This window comes from Eleginops maclovinus, chromosome 1, assembly GCF_036324505.1.
Source record: "Eleginops maclovinus isolate JMC-PN-2008 ecotype Puerto Natales chromosome 1, JC_Emac_rtc_rv5, whole genome shotgun sequence".
NCBI classification, from domain to species: Eukaryota; Metazoa; Chordata; class Actinopteri; order Perciformes; family Eleginopidae; genus Eleginops; species Eleginops maclovinus.
Window position 1 is genome coordinate 25,758,605 of NC_086349.1, and position 22,755 is coordinate 25,781,359.

The 22,755-nt window shown below is 41.7% G+C and overlaps 1 protein-coding gene across 1 annotated transcript in view; it reads left to right on the plus strand.

Moving 5' to 3' along the window:
* Nucleotides 1-315: 315 nt before the first annotated feature.
* The window catches only part of iqsec2b (IQ motif and Sec7 domain ArfGEF 2b), a 47,692-nt gene continuing 25,252 nt past the window's right edge, over nt 316-22,755 (plus strand). Inside the window, exon 1 of the mRNA XM_063892387.1 lies at nt 316-1,925. Within this exon, the coding sequence (XP_063748457.1) occupies nt 1,483-1,925 (443 nt within the window). The 5' untranslated portion in view covers nt 316-1,482. The remainder of the gene's footprint in view (nt 1,926-22,755) is intronic.

A 22,755-nucleotide genomic window follows, 5' to 3' on the forward strand; every position in this document is an offset into this window, starting at 1 on the left:
TAAATGAAGGTATTTTTTCCTGATTACTTCCATTTCTTGTGTATGTTTTGCAGTAGCTTTTATGGATTACTTATCACTTTTAACTTAGCCCAGATATTAATTTACATTTACGTGAAAATCACCATTTGTTTGTGTTTACTGTTCTGTTTGTTTAACCTCTCAGACAATAGTTATTGTAAATATATATATTCATCCTTCCATTATTTTTTGTGTGCATCAGTCCCCCCCACCAACTGCATCAATCTCTTATTTTGAAATTCCTGTCTCAACCGGATGTTAGACATCACTGTGTGCATTTACAGTTTCATCAGCGTGCGTTCAAGAGGGAGAAAAGCCTCGCGCATCTCCGCAGTTCAGCCGCTCGAGCAGCGAAAAAACCTGCGCGTGTTTCACCGCAAAGACGACCCTCTGCTGCACAGCAACCGGATTACCGCACACCCGCAAACACCCCTCAGATAAGTAGGAAAAACTCTCCTTTCAAAGGCGCTTCTACATCTGGCTCTGCTTGTTAACACTTTGCGTTAATTAACCGGATAGTTGTTGATCATAAGGAGTTTTTTTTTGAGTGTAAAGTGCATTATTCTTGGATGAAAAAAGCGCACACTATTGGGAACTATAATAAGAAATTAAAGCGCTGTAGGATGTAGTTCTTTTTGGGTTTTTTTTGGAGGATCTGGACCTGCAGAATGAACTCAGAGAGCCTCTGCTTACTTTCTGTGCCGTAAGGACACACCGAGCCATGGGTTGAAAAAGCGACCATGATAGACTGCGGGGATGTTCACCGTGGGAGGGAGCAGGATTTTCTGTGTTATGTAATGATTGACAGTGCCTGATAATTAGAGGTAGATCAGAAAAATCACCCCCCCCCCACCCCCCCTATCCCCCCTTCCCTTGTATGTCAACGAGTGCGTTTGGCATGTAAGGTGTTTTTAATGAATACAACTTAAAGTTAATTAACAGGAGACCAGTCAGAGGATAAATTGGTGTTCTGCTTGATATTGACATTTTCTTTTGACTAGAGAGCCAGTTAAGCATTTTTGATTAACCTCATTTAGATCATACTTACCTTTGTCACCTCCTCCCCCATCCGATCTGTTTTTGTTTATTTTAATTATATTTTGAGTTAATCACCACCATGAAGCCCCTCACTCTTGATCTGCTCCATGCTGTTTTGGCATCGTCCTCTAAAATGACTTCAGGAAAGCGGTTTCTTTTTGATTCTCGGTGTTGCATAATTCCTAACTGCTTCTAAAATGCTGTGATGTTAATTCTCGCCCTCAGATTTGGGGATATGTAGTCATTCTTCTCAACCTCTGTGTGACTTCCTGTTTCTTAACACCTGTAGCGATTTAGTCAATCTTCACTCGAGCCTTCGTCGGTCCCTCCCTCCCCCCCACTCATTAGGGCTGGTGGGGGGGGTAGGATCTCGGGCCTCTCAGGGGGTTTCGAACCTGTGGTGGTCATAGGCAGGACTCCACAACCATGGAGACCAGCCCGGAGAGCCCCAACCGGGCCGTGGAGTATCTCCTGGAGCTCAACAACATCATCGAGAGCCAGGCCAAGCTCCTGGAGACGCAGCGGCGCCGCATCGAGGAGCTGGAGGGCCAACTGGACCGGGTCAGCCAGGAGAACCAGGGCCTGAGGCAGGACCGCACTCCGGAGCAGAACCACAACCACAGCCAGCCCCCGGCACTCCCCGGACATCATGGCGGCGGCGGCGGCGGCGGCGGCGGCGGCGGCGGCGGGAACGTTAGCACGGCGACGGCTCAGGTCTCAGCTGCTTCCTCTTCTTCCGCGACCCCCGCGCCCGGCAGGGAGAGGAGGAGCCACACCAGGCTGACCCGAGGCGTCTCATGCGGATCCTCCAGCGGGCTCGAACGCACAGACAGCACCGACACCAACACCAGCTCCACCATGCGCCGAAAGTAAGTCCTCACACACACACACACACACACACACACACACACACACACACACACACACACACACACACACACACACACACACACACACACACACACACACACACACACACACACACACACAGGAACATCTGGGGTATATAGTGGTGCGGAATGAGTCCTAAACCTGGATATGAGTTAGCATGTTTTGTTCTACGACATAAAATAAGTCAGTAACTAAACAGGGGAATTGAAAAACAGCGGTTGATAACAAGTGTCTGAATGAGACGACTAAACGTCATCACGCCCAACATTAGCCTTTAGCTTAGCAGTGGTGACGTGAAGTCATGTGACCGTGCTGTAGTTCCTTTATAGCCCAACATTAGCCACCTTTAGTTTAGCGGTGGTGACGTGAAGTCATGTGACCGTGCTGTAGTTCCTTTATAGCCCAACATTAGCCGCCTTTAGTTTAGCGGTGGTGACGTGAAGTCATGTGACCGTGCTGTAGTTCCTTTATAGCCCAACATTAGCCGCCTTTAGTTTAGCGGTGGTGACGTGAAGTCATGTGACCGTGCTGTAGTTCCTTTATAGCCCAACATTAGCCGCCTTTAGCTTAGCGGTGGTGACGTGAAGTCATGTGACCGTGCTGTAGTTCCTTTATAGCCCAACATTAGCCACCTTTAGTTTAGCGGTGGTGCCGTGAAGTCATGTGACCGTGCTGTAGTTCCTTTATAGCCCAACATTAGCCACCTTTAGCTTAGCGGTGGTGCCGTGAAGTCATGTGACCGTGCTGTAGTTCCTTTATAGCCCAACATTAGCCGCCTTTAGCTTAGCGGTGGTGCCGTGAAGTCATGTGACCGTGCTGTAGTTCCTTTATAGCCCAACATTAGCCACCTTTAGTTTAGCGGTGGTGACGTGAAGTCATGTGACCATGCTGTAGTTCCTTTATAGCCCAACATTAGCCACCTTTAGCTTAGCGATGGTGACGTGAAGTCATGTGACCGTGCTGTAGTTCCATTATAGCCCAACATTAGCCACCTTTAGCTTAGCGGTGGTGACATGAAGTCATGTGACCGTGCTGTAGTTCCTTTATAGCCAAACATTAGCCGCGTTTAGCTTAGCGGTGGAAACATCCCATTGGCTTCTTTGTTTGAGGGAACCAGCGACATGCTAACTTCCAGGTCGGCCTACAAACATCCCTGCACCACTTTATTGTCGATGCTTCGCTCATTCAGAGTGATTTGGGTTGCACGATTTTTATCAACCTTCCCACTCACATGCGGTATATGCTGATCGATAGATGGCAGTTTGTTCTGTTTCTCTGTGTTCAATGTTGTAAAACAGCTTTAAAGCTGCAAAGAGAGGCAAAGTCCCGCCATAGGACCTGATTTCGGAACGGAAATAATGGTCGAATTTTGCTTTGGTCAAGAAATGAGCAATTTGTTGTTGTAAGATTAAGTTTTGGATTTATAGCTTTTTTGAAACTTCGCGAACAAAGGTAACATTATCTTCGTTGATGCTTCTATTGTCTAGCTCTCCAACACAATGTACGTGATAGGCTAAGGGGCGGGAGTTCTCTAAGCAGATGACCAATCACAACAGAGCTGGACAGCTAACCAATCAGAGCAGACTGGGCTCTGGTTCCAGACAGAGGGTGAAAAGAGGTGCTGCAGCACAGGCAGTCTGAGGAATAAAGAGCTTTTTGAACATTAAAGCATGGAGACATGTCCCAGGAGAGACACTAAATACAAATTTGAACCTGAAAATTAGCATAATATTTTGTCTTTAATTGACAAACGTCATATTTTATTCTCTTGCCATTGACTACTGTGCATATTTCTCCCTAATAAAGCTGGACCTTGCCTCTCTTTGCACCTTTCTTAGTTGGTTTGCTTTCCATTACTAAACACAGAGAAGAAGAAAAGGCGCAGGCCATTGACTGGAGTGCAAAACATGACCCTTTTTTTCTTCTTGCTTCTCAGTAACATTTGGATAGTTCAGAGGTATGAATTATTAAACGCTTCATCTTCGCTCGCTACGTCTTCGTCTTTTTTTTTGCCCTCAGGGGTGCCTGAACTGCGGGTTACGCACTTTTTTCCCAAAAACTTTTTTAAATGATTGGGTTTTTGTTGCTTTTGGCAGAGAGAAATCCACATGGTGCATCCTCTAGTGCTTCCCCTACATATTTATATGCTTCCTCTGTAGTCATTATCCTCACAGCGATGGGGATGTATAAACACCAATATGAAGGAGTATGCAGAGCGCTGAAGGATTATGGGTAGACTTATAAGTGCTCAAGGTGTCATTTCCTCGTGCTGTGATGATGTGTCCCCGCGGAGGATTTGATTTGTGTTGTGATCAGTCTATTATGTGATGTGTGTGGGACCAGAACTGGCAGGAGGGGCTTGGTCTTTCTCCTGATGATCTGAACTCTCTGGACTTTCTCAAAAAAACCGTCCCACTGTTTTGCTAAAAGTGTGTTTTTAACTCCTTTTCTCCACTGCATGGTTTAGTAGATTTTCTCCTCCTCCTCCCCCCTCCTCCCTAACTAAACTCAAGGCCGACCTGAAGTTAGAGTGCTGCAAACACAGCTTTGGCAAACTGCAAGTGCATCTGTCCTCGCTTTCACTTTAACCACGCACGCACACGGCAGATAGCTTTTGTACGGGAAGCTTTGTGAGTAGGCAGCGGCTCATGTGGAAAAGCACACAGTGAAATATATTGTTGCTGTGATAACATTTCTCTACATGCAATTATCACCGGATCCAGTCTCCTCATCATCCCAATCCTCTCCGACCAAATCCCTTATCGATTATCCTCTCCTGCCATCATCCCCGGGGCTCACTTAGTCCTCACGCAGAAGCACATATTAGTTATTTATGTAGGTGTTAGAGCGGTGATGAATTGTAAATGCAGATCTGGCTGATCCTCCCTTGTTAATTGCCTGTAGCCGAGTGTGGACTCAGACTCAGACGAGCGTATTATATGAAGTGTCACATTTAATAAAGAGTCGCCCGCACGGCACAGCAGATTGTCCCCGTCTGGCTGTGACTCACCCTCGCCCAAAACTGGCCTATTATCTGAGGTCAGCCGCAAAATCTGCTCCTCTGATAACGGCTCAGATCCGAGCGTCGTGAGGCGGCTCTAAATATGGCCGGGATCAGAGGGAGAGGCAGAAGGGAGAGGAGGGAGAGGAGACACATGTCAGGGGGGAGGAAAGTTACAGAGTGACCGGGACTCAGTCTGCAAGAGGAAAGGTGGAACACTCACACTGATTCGCCATCTGTCAACTCTGTGTGTGTGTGTGTGTGTGTGTGTGTGTGTGTGTGTGTGTGTGTGTGTGTGTGTGTGTGTGTGTGTGTGTGTGTGTGTGTGTGTGTGTGTGTGTGTGTGTGTGTGTGTGTGTGTGTGTGTGTGTGTGTGTGTGTGTGTGTGTGTGTGTGTGTGTGTGTGTGTGTGTGTGTGTGTGTGTGTGTGTGTGTGTGTGTGTGTGTGTGTGTGTGTGTGTGTGTGTGTGTGTGTGTGTGTGAGAGGAGTGTAGTCCAGAGAAGGCATGGCTCTAAAGGCTGACTTTTGAGCTTTTGTCCTTTATCCGCTGTATGTCCCTCGACTCGAGAAACTCCTCATTTTTTTCGGACAAATACTTTTTCAAAATATTTTTCTAACACACAAATTTAAACCCCCTGTAAAAAATGATAACAAATAAAAAGAAATATACAAATATAGGTTGTAAATAACAATAATACCATTTTTGATTAAAGTTCCTTCTATAGTGAAGGTTCAATAACTGTCCCTTTATTTGTGTTGTCATATTTTTATCAAAGAAAGTTAGAATAAAAATATTAGTAGTTAGTAATTCTAATTTGTATTCAAATCTTTGCTGCTGTGTTTTATATTAACATCAAAACAAGAGATGATTTAATAAAGTTCATCATCCTATTTTTGTTATTTTTTAATAATGAATATTTTTGCACAAATGTATAGAATATAAAATCATGCAAAAACAAAAACGTGTTTGTAGTAAATAATCATTGAAAAACAAATCACAAATATGTAAATGGCCATGCAACATTTAAAAATGGATGAAACATTGAAATCTGGAAAACAACAAGCTATCCAATCATATCTTTTATGCTGATAAGACATTTAGTTTCTTTCCAAAAGATGCCGGAGTTGCTCCCATTTTCTGCAGAAGCCATCCTGCCTTTCCTGTACAGCTGACGTTCATTTACTGTCCCCATTTTTTGTTATTCTCTGAAGCCATGCGTGCAGCAAATGCATCCAAACAGAGTGGCTCCTCTCTCCTCTCTCCCCCAGCGGCACGCCATTAACAGCTGTCCCAAATTCCTCTCCTCCCGTTAATGGTGGTGTGAACAATGTGAGGCCTTCAGGTGCCGAAACCATTTCTGAGTTCTCTCCTCCAAGAAGAAGCAGCAGCAGCAGCAGCAGCAGCAGCAGCGGGGCGGAGGGCATCGCTGCAGATGTTTCCCTGTTGTTGTTGATGTTGTTATTTTGGGAGAGGTCATGCTGAGTGTGTGTGTCTTTATATAATGTGCAAAAAAGTGTGAAAGAGGGTAGGAGTGCATGAGAGATTAATTAGTGTGGCCGGAGTATAATTACGCCTGGCCCAAGGGTGATAATTACTGCGGTACCCATATGTATTTATATAGAATGAGTGCGTGTTTGTGCGGGGTGCGCTATGAGACGTGACCCTGCAGGGCAGGCCGTCATGAGGCAGGGACGTGACGGTCCTCGCTGTGAAGCAGAGGTCTACCCTTCATTATGAGCAGCTGTCCTCACTAGATGAGAGAGGGGGGGTCAGATAGAGATCTGTGATGGCCCCTCTGGTGAGGATACTCAGAGTGTATTATATAACGGTAAAAAAAGAAAGGAAAGTAAGACTCAAGCTTTCTTTTGCTCCTTCTTCTCACTGTTATACTCAGAGATCAGCAGAAGCAGGGCTGGGCAGTACATCAGCATTATACACCTGTAATCCTCAAATCACATAGGTTTAATACTGTAATATAGTCCATTTCAAACAGTAATCTGCGTAATCTTTATCACTACTAATACACCACTCTGTATATTGTAATATGCACATCTTAACGTGTTTCTATTGTTGTTTTGTGCCTATTTTAAACTTCTTTAGTTTACAAACACATTTTATTTGATCTTTTTAATTGCACTTTTTATTTGGATATTTTTAGTTGTATTTATGATTTTTCTCCACGTTGTATAAGATATTTTCACTTCAAATAAATTTATAAATATTTCTTTCTTTTTATTTCATGTTTTTAATGCATTTTTTACTCCTTTTGTTGACATACATATATGTATTATAGTCTGTATTTATTTATTGCACATCTTTGTTAATATACATATTTTTATATTATTTAATCTTTAATGGCACATTTTTTAAACATTTATTTGTGTTTAATTTAATTCATATTTTGATTGCCCCTTTTTATTTTACCTTATGTTAATATACATATTTTAATGCATTTTTTAATTTGATGTTTTTCTGTTTATATTGTCGTTTATTTTAGTTTATTTTAATTTATTTTCTCTTCTTTTTTTTGTTTTTTATTTTCTATATATTATACTGACAGCGATGAGACTCCAAATCGTCCTTGATCTTGGGTATTGAAATATGGCAAAATAGTTTGAAAGGCTGCACTTAGTCATTATATCCACATTTCTAATAATTATGAGTCAAAATCTCATTGTGTGAATATTTAAAGAAGCTTCAAAACCACGATATTGAGATATTTGCTCAAAAATATTGTAAAATTTGATATGTTGCAAAGCCCTACTTAACCAAGCTTAACCACGCCATCCCCTTTACATCCCCCACCCCAGACACACACACACACTCCCATCCACTTCTTCTCCTCTGTCTTTATAACTCTCTCTCTCACACACACACACACACACGCTCACTCTCTCCCCCTCGCTGTTTCTGTTTCCCACTGCTGCAGATATGACTCAGAGAGAAGCTGCAGAAAATTACTTTTGTGGCGTTCTCTTCGGCTCTCTCTGATTCCCGCCTCATCGGAAGCTCTTGATTTATCTGAATATTCTTTCCTCACGCTAACGTTACAGCTCATTACGCGTGTTGATTTCCACCAGTATTGCACGTCCTTGAGCCGCTCAGGTATAGTGCAAGGTGCAACTTCTCGAAATGATGCAGCCTCGGGCGAATGTGTGGGCACTGACCTGTGAGATGTGATGGGAGGAAATCAATCTAAACTCAGCTTCACTTTCCAGAAGATTCACAGCCATTTTCTCAAGAACCCAATCCCCTTCTCCTCCTCTATACATCGTCTATTTCTGGATGAAACAATGTTTAATTTGAGCCAGAATTAGAGTATCGCTAACACTGAGTGATAGCTGTGATGCGGGGAGGCTTGACGTATATTTAAATGATGGATGTGTGTGTGTGTGTGTGTGTGGGAGGCACGTGTGTGTGGGTGGTGTTTTTTTGCCTTCTCCTCGCCTCGGTGCAGTGAGTGTTTCGAACAGTGCGTGCACATGAAAATACATTTTCCCTTTATGTGGAGTCATATGTTTCTCAGGGTACAGAAGTGTCAGAGGTTCATTGAAGAGTAGAGGATCAAACAACTCTGCTTTTATTTACACGGCTTTACACGTGGATCTGATATGTCATGGTGGTGTCACATTATATATTCGCATACTTTAAATACACACTGTCACACCACCTACTGCACCTCATGCATATTAATACACCTGTTGCAGTCCTCACTTCACTTGTATTCAAGATAACTAACTCCACATACTGTGTATCATCATATATAATTCAATACAGATTATATGTGGCAAGGGAACTCACATTGACTTACCTTTTTACTAACGAGAGCTCATCTTGAATGCTGCGTTGTGGGACATCTGGGTCATTATTTATATGTACAGCTTCAGATGGGTTTTCTTTTGTTTGGCTCTGCAACAACACAGGGAAGCAAGGAGAAAGCAGGATAAATATTTAGAGAGAAAGAGATTTAAGGTGTTGCATTATTTAATATCTCTGACCGTTGTTTGGCCGACCGATATCATGTTGAACTATCATTTTGTCGTTCATTTATATCTTGTTTTTGTGCAAAGCAGTTAATGTTTTACACTTGTGTAGTTTGTTGTTTAGCTTAAAGAGGCCTTATTATCCTCATGGGGTTTTTTCCTTTCCTGTAGTGTGTTATACAGGTTTTAGTGCATGTAAATGGTCTGCAAAGTCTAAAATCACAAATTCCGGAACAGAATGACATCACTTTGTAACACCTAGTGCTTCTATTATCTAGCACTCCAACACATTGTACATGATAGGTTAAGGGGCGGGACATCCCTAAGCGTTTGACCAATCACAACAGAGCCGGCCAGCTAACCAATCAGAGCAGACTGGGCTCTGGTTTCAGACAGAGGGTGAAAAGAGGAGCTGCAGCACAGGCAGTATGAGAAACATAAAGAGCTTTTCGAACATTAAAGCATGGAGACATGTCCCAGGAGAGACAAACACTAACTTAGGGCCCCTTTAAGGTCCGCCCCTGTGTATGTACATTGAGAGCGATAGAAACCGGAGTTCGATGTCTTGCATGTGAACTCATAAGCTGATTATGATCTATTTTTAACCGTTTTCTTGGCAGCTTATTCTGCCTTCTTCAGTGTAATTGCACACAAAGTACTGGTGGTACATGATATCTTTTCTAGACACATTGCCCGGACTCTGTGATCCATTTTTCCACTCTTTTATTTCTCCTCACCCTCCATCTGTAACATCCATACCATCACTGTGTCTCTCTGGAAACATGAGGGACACTCATAAATAGCTGTGATGTAAAGTTGTTTCACAGGAAGTGAAATGTTCTCGGATCAGGCGGCGAGAGATATAGTTGCTGTGGAAACTGTAAAGCTGTCCTCAAGGCAGTTACAGTGTTTTATTTCCGTCCACCCTGCTTTTGAGTCATAGAAGAGACATAAAAAGGAATCAATCTGCAACACAATAAGGAAATGTATGTGGAAATATATAGAAGATGGACGGCGGGACTAGTTAAAATACAATAACTTGATTTAAACAGTCATAGTACATGCGTCATGTCCACGTTCTGTTTTCCGCCTTGAAACGCTCAAGCTAAATATACTTTAATACAATAAGTACTAATATAGGACAAGAAGGCTGAGCTGTCAATCAAAGCCAGTTGGTTGACAGCTTGGTCCTACAAGGAGTAAGTAAAATAATGAGAGAAATATGGATAAAATCAGGGATATAAATACTTAAATTGTATTATTTAGAAATGATAAAACCATACAAAACAATTTGAATGCAGAAAATGAATAAAACTATATACAGTGTATATATATATGTTCTTTTTAATACTTTCTTTGAAATATGTATTATATGTGGAAATAAATGAACATGTTGTTTTGTTTGTTTGTTTTTGTTCCTCATTATATTTCAAATTTATTTTCATCACTTATTTTTATTTATTCATATTTTAATTGTTTCACTTTCATTTCTTATAATATGTTTAAGGCACTCATATGACTATATACAAAGCCAGTTATAAAGGAATAAATGTGAGCATAATCAAAATGATTGAGTGTTGGTTTTTTTTTCCATATTTTCTTTATTTTTTCTCTTAATATTAATATTTTAAGTTTTAAATTATGTCCTTTTTTGACGTTATACAAAGCCAAATATAGAGAAATTAAACAACAAATAGATTTTTAAAAGCGTATTATTATTCTTTCATTCACGTTTAAATGTTTGCATTTATTTCTCTTTATCTGTTCCTCTTAATATTCAAATGTTCCATATTTCATTTATTTTCAATTTTTTAAAATAATTAAACGAATACATAAAAATGTGTCCATAAATATGATTTATTTCCTTATTCCTCTATATATTTATATCCCTGCACCTTTTAGCCACACATCTCTCTCTGTGTATAATGGCAGCTGTGCAGAGTCCACACAGCCGTGGGGAATTAGCGCTCTCGCTTTGTTATTAGCAGTGATTGCAGTTTGCCGAGCCTTTTGTCCAATCATCAGCGGGTTAAACACTATCTACAATCTACCATCAAACCTCACTGTGCTTCTGTTCTCTCCCCCCCACCCCGGTGTGTGTGTAGAGCATTATCATACCCCTCTCCATACGTCAGCATTTCCACATCACAGGTACATTTTTCCACTCTTGTCTTCCGGTTCAAAAGATAAGTGGCACTTTTTCTTTTTTAAAGGCGGGATGTTAGTCAAACACACGGTGCAGAGCAGGGAGACTGGTTACCGTGGGAACGCTGTGAGCTCTTGTGTGAAGAAGTCTGTGGGCGAAAGACGGAGAGAGAGAATGGAGAGGAGTGAGGATGAAGAGGATGAAGAGGAGGAGAGAGGAGTGGGAGCTGGGTGAAAGACAGAGGCAGGAGTGAATTGACGGCCGTGCACGGAGACGGATGAGTGCCGTGGCGTTTGATTTATTCATGCCATGCTGCAGGTTGTTTTATTGAACACTGAGGGATGTGACCATGCTTTATGATGGGGATCTGCTGCAGACTCTCCCCATGGTGATGTGCAGGGAAATATCAGCTCCTCTTTGAGTCTCCCACGCAGAGAGGGGTGAGGAGGGTTACTGGTTACTGTACTTACCATTACTACTGAAATGCAAATAAAAAACAAGAAGGCTTTTACTTGTTACTCAACACTTATGAATTATATAAGACAAGAGAAGTAACCAAAATATTTTGCTTAAAAAATGTCCCATCTGATCATTTCTTTGGGGGCTATTTTTCCCTTTCCTGTAGTGTGTTGTTTAGGTTTTAGTGCATGTAAATGGTCTGCAAAGGCTAAAATCCTTGTGTTGACTCCATAGGGAGTATCTCTCCTACACACCCCCCCCCCACCCTGCCTGAAACGCCTCCTTTGTTTACTTCTGAAACTTCTAGCGCTCCAACACATTGTAGTACGTGATAGGTCAAGGGGCGGGACATCTCTTAGCGGTTGACCAATCACAACAGAGCTGGCCAGCAAAACCAATCAGAGCAGACTGGGCTCTGTTTTCAGACAGAGGGTGAAACATAAAGAGCTTTTTGAACATTAAAGCATGGAGACTGGTCCCACTAGAGACACTACACACTAATGTAAACCTGAAGAAGAGCAGAAAAGGCCCTTTAAGATCACTTATTCCACTTCTTTAAAGAATGAGGTATTTTGAGACTTGTAGTTTTTGAGTGTAATCCCCTAAACTGTACTAGTAATCTGATTACATCTTTATAGTACAGTTGTCTTTTTTTTAACGTGATGCCTTTACGTGTAATCCCCAGGCCTGCTCTCACGTCACCAGTCTAATTGCATGAATCGTATCCAGCTGAAATCAAACACACCCCTAAACACACACTCGACTCAGCAGGTGTGTGTTACTGTAAGCGTGCTCCTCCTCCTCCTGCTCTTCGGCGGCACTCATCGCCAAACGCCCACACAGGCAGTCCGCTCTGTTGCCAAGCAGCAGGAGACTCAAGCTCACACTGGAAACAGGAGGGAGAAAGAAAGAGGGGATGGAGGGTGGGGGGGGTACATATAAAAAGTTAAGTGTGTATTTTTTTCCACTTGAGGCTACAACAGCGCAGCGTGTGGTTATCAAACGTCTCTGTTTGTCAGCAGGAGTCGGGCGGGTCAGTGATGGAGGTGTGATGACGCAGTGCGCTCCCACACTCCGCTTCATAGACAGAAAACACACACACACACACACACACACACACACACACACACACACACACACACACACACACACACACACACACACACACACACACACACACACACACACACATAAAAAGCACAATTTGAAGTGGGTCGTACCCAGATTGGATTCAAAGGGTTGATTTTCGAATGACACCCCCTCAGATAAAGTCCCATAGATGTGAATGGAAGTGCTTTGAATTTTTATTTTTATCCGACAAACCTTGAGAATATCAACCCTAAACATAAAGTATTTAAAATATATCTTAATATGTTTAGATTTGGAGAGAGTTGATGTATTATACAGAAACATTTATAGGCTTAAAACACCTTACACTAAAGAAATACCCTAAAAAATAAACTCATCCAACCGTTAAACACAATTTGAAGTGGGTCGTACCAACAATGGACCTGAGGGGTAAGTTTCCAAATGATAACCCTTCAAAGAATAGTTAGAATGTGCAATGGGACACCCTAAATAGCTTACCACAGCTTAAGAATAGAGGCACTATCATACATTACAATATGTACAGATGTGTAACCTAAAAAACGTTGACAGTAGAATTTGAAGTGGGTTGTACCATTACTGAATTTGATTTTCAAATTATACCTCTCTGTAACTGAATGGAAGTGCTTTACAAAACATGTGTTGTGTGTAATCAAACTCATCCAATCACATTTTGTTTGTATTCCACAAGATCACAAATTACACAAGTGTTCTCCGGGGGGTTTCACAGTCCGTACAGCGGACTGACCTCTGTCCTGAGGTCCTCTCAGCAATCAAGGAAAACTCAACAAAATCATTGAGAAAATGCAGGCTAGTGTGTACAAAATAAACAACGTATTGAATTACAATCAGTGTGCAGGAACAAAACTCACCAGTGTGGAGTTTCTGTTTTTCATAGATTCCAAAATGATGCAAAACGTTTCCTGTGTTGTGTGTGATGTGTTTGTCTATAGCCCAATATCAAACATGACACATTAATCTCAGTCCTTTTAGCATTTAATACTGCATATAATATAATGTACTGAACATATAAAGTATTTTTAAAAACATGTACAAATAAATAAATAATATTATAAACATGTAAATAAATGTACAAATATATAAATAAATAACTTTATTTAAAAATGAAAAATAATAATACGAAATCATAAAGATTACTCTGTATAAAATATAAAAAACAAATACAAATAAAAATCATATAAATATATAAATAAAATGTAAAAAATAATAACTAATACAATAAATAAATACTATTATTTAAAAATGAAACAAATATTATAATATTACCCAATAATATTTTAAAAACAACGGTTGCTTTTCTTCGCTGCTCAATGCCTTAAACATATCCTCATTTTCTATACAATGCATGATTGAATCCTAGAAGTGTTTAAAAGCCTCCTCTTTTCCTTAAGAATTGAAGTCTATTCCACCAAAGAAAGGCAGGAAGACATCTCAATAAAGCTAAAGCAAATATCAATTAAAACTAAGTGATATTTCCCACTTATCAAAAGGAGCCATGTTTGTAAGCAACTAAGATCTTGAATAGGATTATTCTTGTGCATGTATTGCCTCATCCTCTGAAGGCAGATCTGAAGTCAGCGACAGATGTGAGAGGATGAAATAAAACGAGGAGCTTTCTGGATGAATGTGTGAGGTGTATTTAAAGCGGAGAGTTTGCCAGCGGCAGGAGGAAGAGTGGGAGGAGAGCGAGATACTCGAGAGTGGGAGAGCTGGAATACGGAGGAGGGCAAGGGTGAAAATAATCAAGAGAGGAGGAAAGGAAAGGAAGGAAGGGATGGAGGGAGGGTGGTTGTTTCCTCAAAACCTGCGGGGGGGGCGTGGGGGAGTCGGAGCGTAGGTGAGGCTATGTTTAGATGTGCGAGGAGAGCAGGGCTGCGATCACAGGAAGTAATCACCTGCTCACTAACACACATTACAACTAATGTTCAGTAAATATGGAGGGAGCATCGGGGATGTGGGAGGAAGATGAAAAAACATTCGGCACAAAAAATAATTGAATTAAATGATTTTGCAAAATCTGAAAACGGATCTGCAGTTATACGAATTCAATAAATACATTATTTAAAATAATCTGAATCTACTGTTTTAAAAAGCATTTTTAGTATCTTCAATTAGACATTCGTGAATTCAGTTTTGATTTGCATTTTATTATTTAGCTTTATGATAAACTTTCCGGCGAAGATATGTCTGAAGTATTGAACAGCGAGACAGAAGTAGTCTTTATTTTTAAATATTATTATTATTATTATTATTATTATTATTATTTTTCATTTTAAAATAAATGTTATTTATTTTATATTTATTTTAGTTATTATTTTTCATATTTTATTACAGATTTATTTGTATATATATTTTAATATTTCGTATTAATTAATATTATTATCTGAATCGGACCATTCTGCACCATTAGTGTGTGTGTGTGTGTGTGTGTGTGTGTGTGTGTGTGTGTGTGTGTGTGTGTGTGTGTGTGTGTGTGTGTGTGTGTGTGTGTGTGTGTGTGTGTGTGTGTGTGTGTGTGTGTGTGTGTGTGTGTGTGTGTGTGTGTGTGTGTGTGTGTGTGTGTGTGTGTGTGTGTGTGTGTGTGTGTGTGTGTGTGTGTGTGTGTGTGTGTGTGTGTGTGTGTGTGTGTGTGTGTGTGTGGTATTTTCCATGCAGGAGTAGAAGGAGGAGGATTATTATGGGATATTGTGTCAGGTTTTTTTCTCGCTGTTTTGGGATTCAGGCATAACTGCTCCTGATGCAGAAATCAGATCCTGTCGACTGCAGGCTTTCGTTCCGGCTGGTGAAACACACACAGGTCTTTATCTCGACAGGAGACTCAGCAACACAGAAACTGTGCTCGTGCACGGAGTCTAACTCTCCTCCACCCGCTGACTTCACCTCGGTGTAATCCCTAGGGGTGAACAAAGAGCTCTTGACATCTTATTCTCATTTAATTGGAACTGTTTTTAACATTTGCACTGAGCAAACGAGCGCTCCTCCTACATGATTACCCTCTCATTTTTGCCACCATCGCTCCTCTCAGGCTAGAAATCCTTGTCTCCTGCTACCAGCGCTGTTTAGACTTCTTTAGCCCTGCAGACATTCAGAAGGCAAATCCTGTCCAACCTGAATTGTACGTGTGTTTATGTAATCATAAGGATTAAAGGATAAGGCTGATGATGCTCCCATGAAAAGGTCCAGACCAACATTGGGATTGTCTTCTTGTCTGGGACTCTGAGGCCCATTGTTACAGATTTAAACCTTAAAGCAATATCTTTTTGGCCACTTGGGGGCAGCAGAAACGCATGATTAACCCAACGTTAACATACCAACACATTTAAAGTTATAGAAATGAGTGTTTAATACTTAAAGAGGCCCCTATTGTGCCTTTGGGGGGTTTTCTCTTTCCTGGAGTGTGTTAGAGCTTTTTGAGCATGGAAACATTTCAGAGTAGAGACACTAAATGCTAATATGAACCTGAACATGACCTTTATATCTCCTCTTTAATATGATTATCATGGATATAGCCACTTTAAGAAGGGATTCATTTCGACTGCGGCTGTGAGGGAGTGTGGTCGTCCTTCCACCCGAAGTCAACATGTGGATGTTTCTTTGGGCGAGATACTGAACCCTGAGTTGCTCCAGGTGAGCAAAGGTGTGTGAGTGTTAGCTTCCCTACAGCAAGTGGTGCTGCTCTGTATGAATGAGGTGTGAATGACTTGTAATTTGCGAAGTGCTTTGAGGGCTCCAGAAGACCTGATAAAGAGCTGTGTGAATACAGAACATTACCATTTCAATTCCCCAGAAATCTTGGAAGGGAAGTTTTTTGCAGATATTTTCAGCTACAAATGTGGTGTGTTAGCAGTGTGTGTTCATAGTAATAACATGTGACTCAGTGTTGAAGTGTTGCTCATTGATGTGCTTTTAATAGTCTTTAGTTCTTGGAGCACGAAAGCTAAAACTAGACTTTGGCAACACTTGTTCCTCCTTCGTTTTTCTTTTTATAGACCATCTGAACATATTCTCCGACAGATTTACATTTCTCTGACGCAACTGCTGTATTTTTAAGTGGATAACAAATCCTGAAATTCAATTTACTCGCCTTGTCTTAAACAGCTGGCCATAAAAGGGGCTCAAGTGTCGCCGCGTCTCACTTCCTCTCTCGCTCTCGTCATCGTGTCTCTTCTCTGAGAGCTTCCATGTTAAAATGAGGGGGACTGCGTGTCCTTGACAGCAGCTGGCCCCAGTAAAAAAAAAAACAGCCATTTACATGCTAATCTGCACCGCTGCTGCCTCTTCAGCTGCGCAGGGAACATCTCTAACTCCTGCCAGAGGAGGAGAGAGGCTTTTGTGTGTCATATATGCACTTTTGCATGCATTACAGGAGGAGATGAGCCACACCGTAGAGCTTTACATAATCCATCACAGGGGTGGGAAGTTTCTCCCACAAACTATTGTTTTACTTCTCTTTCTTAAAGTTATAACATTTCCTCATTAAAATGCTCAGACCTCAGGGTTTTTCTCTACTAGTACCAGGCGTAGGTGCAGCACCGCAGGCGTTTCAGGCATCATGTAAGTCAAATCGATGTGAAGAGCACAACTGAATTAATGTGTTATTTTGCACTAGCTTTTTCTGCACTTTTACATGCATAACAGAAATAGGTTTCACATTTTCATACAGGAAGAACCACAGAAGAAGACCTTTATATAATCTGTCAGAGTGGTGGGAAGTGTCTTGCACAAAACCCTTGTTCAACTACTTTTTCTTAGAGGACATACTGTATCCTGCTCATTGTCAGGTTCATATTAGTCATGTCTCCCTGCTTTAATGTTCAAAAAGCTCTTTATTTCTCTCATACTGCCTGTGCTGCAGCTCCTCTTTTCACCCTCTGTCTGAAACCAGAGCCCAGTCTGATTGATTAGCCAGCTCTGTTGTGATTGGTCAACCGCTTAGAGATGTCCCGCCCCCTTAGCCTATCACGTGCAATGTGTTTGAGTGCTAGGCTTCAATAGTGATGGCACTATGTTCCAGAAGAGGGCAATGGAGTCGTTTCAGGGAGGTGTGTGTGGGAGAGAAACTCCCTCTGGAAGGAACACAGAGATTTTAGCCTTTGCAGACCATTTACATGCACTAAAACCTATAGAACACATTACAAGTGAGTCAATCATAGGGCCCTTTTTAGTCTTAAGTGATTGTAATGGTTTGTTCAATGTCTTCTCTTGTTCCTTGTCTTTATATCTGTCCTGGTTGATGTGGCAAACGGAGCTTCTGTGATGCATCTCGTACTCGATCAGAGAAAGTATAATCATGTAGCTCCTTGTTCTCGTATCGTATGATCCCACGCTGCTTTAAAACACCCTGAAGTTCTTCTTGTTTAAAATGAGAGTTCCCCAGTGGCATAAAAAAATCACTTTCTGTTTTTAAAACCTTGAACTCTCAGCTGTCTGTCTGGAGTATTTTCAACACACTCTGTGGTATTTGTGACGGTGTTGGTCCCCTCAGAGTCTGTCACACATCTACCTCTCTTTCTTCTAAATGTGTCATCCATTGTGCTACCATGGACACTTTCAATGTGCAGCTTTGAATCAATGCTTGCTACCTCTCTCTATCTCTGTCTTTCTGCTTCGCCGCTGACTGTATGTGTGTGTGTGTCTCTGCTTTCTCCACGTCTCTATGTGTGTGTCATCCGTCTCTGGTCCTTCCAAGTGTCCGGTCGCTGTCTATCTCAGGGCCGCCGTCTACAGCTCCCAGCTCTCCCACTGCAGCTCGGAGCTTTAAGTTCCCCAGCAGTGCGACCGTGCACAGCTTCGTCAGCCTGCATCAGTACTGCTGCCCCTCCACTGACCAAAGCTTACAGCAGGAGGACAGGTAAGGGCCAGCAGGGCCTGAGGACAGTGAGTACAGCACGATAAGGATAAAAAAATAACCCAAGCTCCCTGCAACAACCCCCCCCCCCCACCACCACCATCCTCTCCTGCTTTACCTTTCTACCACCACCCCTCCTAATCCCAAAATAAACTGGGCATACACTTTACGATTTGAGCCAGATCTGAGAGAATTGATGGAGCTGCGCGACTCATTTTAGAGTCAGATTTCATCTTCAGGAGTGTTCGTTAGCCGTGCAATTTACAGGAGGAGCAAGGACAGATTAAATGATCTCGACCCACAAATGTTCAGATGAATTTCAGAATTTTGGTCAGTTTTGACAAAATCCCAAATCCTTCTATGCCCTGTTTACAATTCAGCAATCTATTTAGTACAATTTAGCTAACTTAGCTTCAATACAGTGCTGCAGGGATGACGTAGCATAGAAGTTAGCATCTCCCTGGTTCCCTCCACAAAAAGCCAATGACATCCCTCCATTGGACTTTAGATTACTGCAGTAAATAATCTCTATTGAGGAGCTACAGCACGGTCACATGACTTCACGTCACCACCGCTAAGCTAAAGGCAGCTAATGTTCGGCCCTTATTTCAGGCTAACTCATTAAAAAAAACATTGACTTCCAACCGAGGGAACAGGTTTTAGGAGTCACTCCTGCAGAACTTGTACTTTTTCTTCATCATTTACAAGCCTTGTTGTCCAAGCCTTTATACAGCCGCCTTAGAGTCTGCGTTTTAGCCCAAAGGATGCATTTGGCACAGATGATTGTTAGCATTCTTAGCAGCTAAAAGCATATTGATCTTCGGCTTTAAATTTTGGACAATTCACACAAACAGTACGAGTTTGAATTAAACTCAATTTCTCAAATCTTACAGCGTATCCCCATCTCAAAGAGACCCCTAAATCAAAGACGCACATCGGCACTACAGGTGAGAGGAAACCTGTGTGTTTTGAGGTGAGCTGTCCCTTTAAGAGCCTGAACTTCTCTCTCCCACACCACTCCCAGGTGTGATACAGTAGAAGCTGCAGTTAAGCCTTCGGAAAAAAAATCACCTCTGAGAGGATCTTCATCTCCAATAAGCTGTGGCAGTGAGGAGGGCTGAGTCACAAGCGAACCTGCTGAATTCTCACCCTCTTTCCTTCTCCTTCCCCTCATCCATCCTCCACCTGATGCTGGTCCTCAGACACATCAGTGCATGCTGCTGCAACACTGCCCTCTAATGGTCTAATTCTAGTCACCCTCCTGTTGTGTCCCCCCTTACTTAACTCAGATTGTTTTGCTCAGGATGGTTAAAGGTGCACGCTTAGCTCCGAATGCATGCATGCTTTCTGCTTTTCTTTCCTATGTGTCTCATGCTCACTCTCTCTGTCTTGTCTGTGTGCTTTCTTTCTGTTTTCACTTTCCAAGAGAGGGGGGTGAGGAAGAGGGGTCCCATCAGTTCTGTTGCCCCGCCTCAGGCTGCAGCAGCCCCTCCTCTCGCTGACTTTACCGACTTTATGGTGCCAGAAAACGGAGACCTCACTGTGTACCAAATGTCTCGCTGCAGGACTAAAGAGAAAAGCGTGCATCTTGTGACTGTACCATTTATCTTTCCGTCTCGTGTGTATGCTGTGTGCTATAACGTCCATGCTGATGAATCTCGATGTTGTCTTCTTTGCGATTCCCTTGAAGCCGTAACGAGCTGTCGGGCCTCATCAGTGTCGCCTGCTTGTTACTGTCGCTCTCAGACTCGTGCACTAGTTGAGTCACGTCAGAGAAGATGTATTCACCGAAATATAAAGTCCCATCAACCCCCCCCCCCATTACACAATGTCACATGACCAGCTTCCTATGTGATGCAAAGACATTAAGTGTGTGCAGTTTGTGTGAAATGTTAATTCACGTCTCATAATTAGTGTTTATTCATGTGGAGATTAATCTTGGTAGTTTAGCTCTGAACTAAATAAAGATCCGTAGCTTCTTTCATTTCTCTCTTTTAAAATATCTGAAGGTGACGTGTGTGTTGCTGTAATTGCTCTGTGTTCTTTCAGTCATTCAGGAATGTTGTTCACACACACCCTCCAGCACAACGCACTGCTCCACAGGCAAAAAGCCCCATAATAAAATGCATTAATATTCAGATTTCTTTGTCCACAAAACCCTTGAATGTTATGCTTTGCCCATTCCTCCATTGTTGTTCGTATCCTGATTAGCATTCGACAAAAAGTAGTAGTATTTTCTGGAGTGTGTGTTCAGCCTTTCATTCTAAGGTGGTGATTGTTTCTCAGGACATTTATAATCTGTATATCAGTATACATTAAATTGAGAGATATGAAAACGGAAATATGCAAAAGCCCCGCTTGTTCATCGGGGATGTGCTCATACGTTTCTTAGTAATAAGTGATTCAGCATGACAACAGCGTAAACAATGAGTAATGTGTGTTGCGTTATACTGAAACAGCCTAATAAGCGACTGAAAGGGGGCAGCCGTAGTGTATTCTGCACTGCTGAACCAACAAGAGCTTTAATTAATGCATATAAAGTTCAAGATATGTATTTATTATATTTAATATTACAGAAAATGTAGATTTTGTTTAAAGAAAGACACATTTCCACCACTTCAAACATGTCTAAGTTTTGAAAGATTTAGAAAATACTGATTGGACTTTATTTAATGCTCTATATATTGCATTTATTTGTTAAAGAATACACATTTCCTCCTCTTACAATACGTCTAATTAAAAAAAAGAAAACTGAAAATACATATTTGATAATACTTGTTTTATATATTGCATTTTTACTGAAAAAAACAAGAATATGTTTTCTTAATTTGATATTTGCATGCGTTATATATTTCATTTTTATTTAAAAAAGGACAAATGAATCCTCTAACAACACGTTTAAGTTTTGGAAAATTCTTATTTTGAGATATTTTCATGTATTATTTATTGCATTTTGTAAAGAAAGACAAATGTTCTCCTCCTAGAATTTGTCTTCTTTTCAGAAAACACTTGTATGCATTATCTATTGCAACTTCTAAAGAAAAACCCATTTCCTCTTTTTAGAATATGTGTCATTTTCCAACTAAAGCCTGTTTTTCACTTCAGCTGTGTGTGTGTGTGTGTGTGTGTGTGTGTGTGTGTGTGTGTGTGTGTGTGTGTGTGTGTGTGTGTGTGTGTGTGTGTGTGTGTGTGTGTGTGTGTGTGTGTGTGTGTGTGTGTGTGTGTGTGTGTGTGTGTGTGTGTGTGTGTGTGTGTGTGTGTGTGTGCTCGATCTCCCACATCAGCACAGACTTTAAGGTTAACCCGTCAGGCACTTTATCTCTCAAGCTGGATATAAAAGCTCCTTCTTTTCAATAAATGAATGCACTTCCTGTGTGTCTCCTGGTGTTTTTGCAAGTGTTATGTCATAAAGTGACTGTGCATGTGGCGCAGGGAGGGAGGGTGGGAGGGAGGCAGGGATGAATCAGCCGGGCAGGGTGAGGGAACTTCATCGCTGTCAAAAGACTGTCAAGAATGTAGCCTGTACAGCTCAACAGGGCGAGAGCCAGTGTGTGTGTGAGAGAGAGAGCGAGGGAGGGTGTGTGTGTGTGTGAGAGAGCGAGGGAGGGTGTGTGTGTGTGTGTGTGTGTGTGTGTTGTTGCGTCTCCGGTTAATGTGGGACCTCTCAGTGACAGCAGCAGCCTGGTAAGAGCGCGGCTTCTTCTACACTTATATTTCACTTTAAAGCTGTCAGAAAAGAGCATTTAGTCTGGCAGCGGGACAGATGACTGTACTGGTTACACTGGTGTGTGTGTGTGTGTGTGTGTGTGTGTGTGAGTGACATGTGGGACCATGATGTGTGTTAGTGCTGTAGATCAGCAGTGTGTGTGTGTGTGTGTGCTGTGTTAGTGGTGAGTGACAGCTTATGGCACTAACAGTTAAACTTGTTTTTGGAGTATCCTGCAGGTTTCATATGAGAAGTGATTTTAAGTTCATGAATGAAACTTAAAACCATTTAGGGCCACAAAAGACTTTCATTCTCACTCTGTTGCTGCTGTAACTCCTGGATTTCCCTGGGGATCAATGAAGATCTATCTTATCTTAGCTTCTCTGATTGTCCTTTGAACATGTAAAATGTTCAGCATGTTGTTTATTAAGACCAGTGTAAAAAAACCTGCCAGATAAATAACTTCTACGCTCTTCAAATTGTCGAAATTCAGACGTTTCAAGACACGTTGTTACTGTGGTGTTCAGGTCTGTTC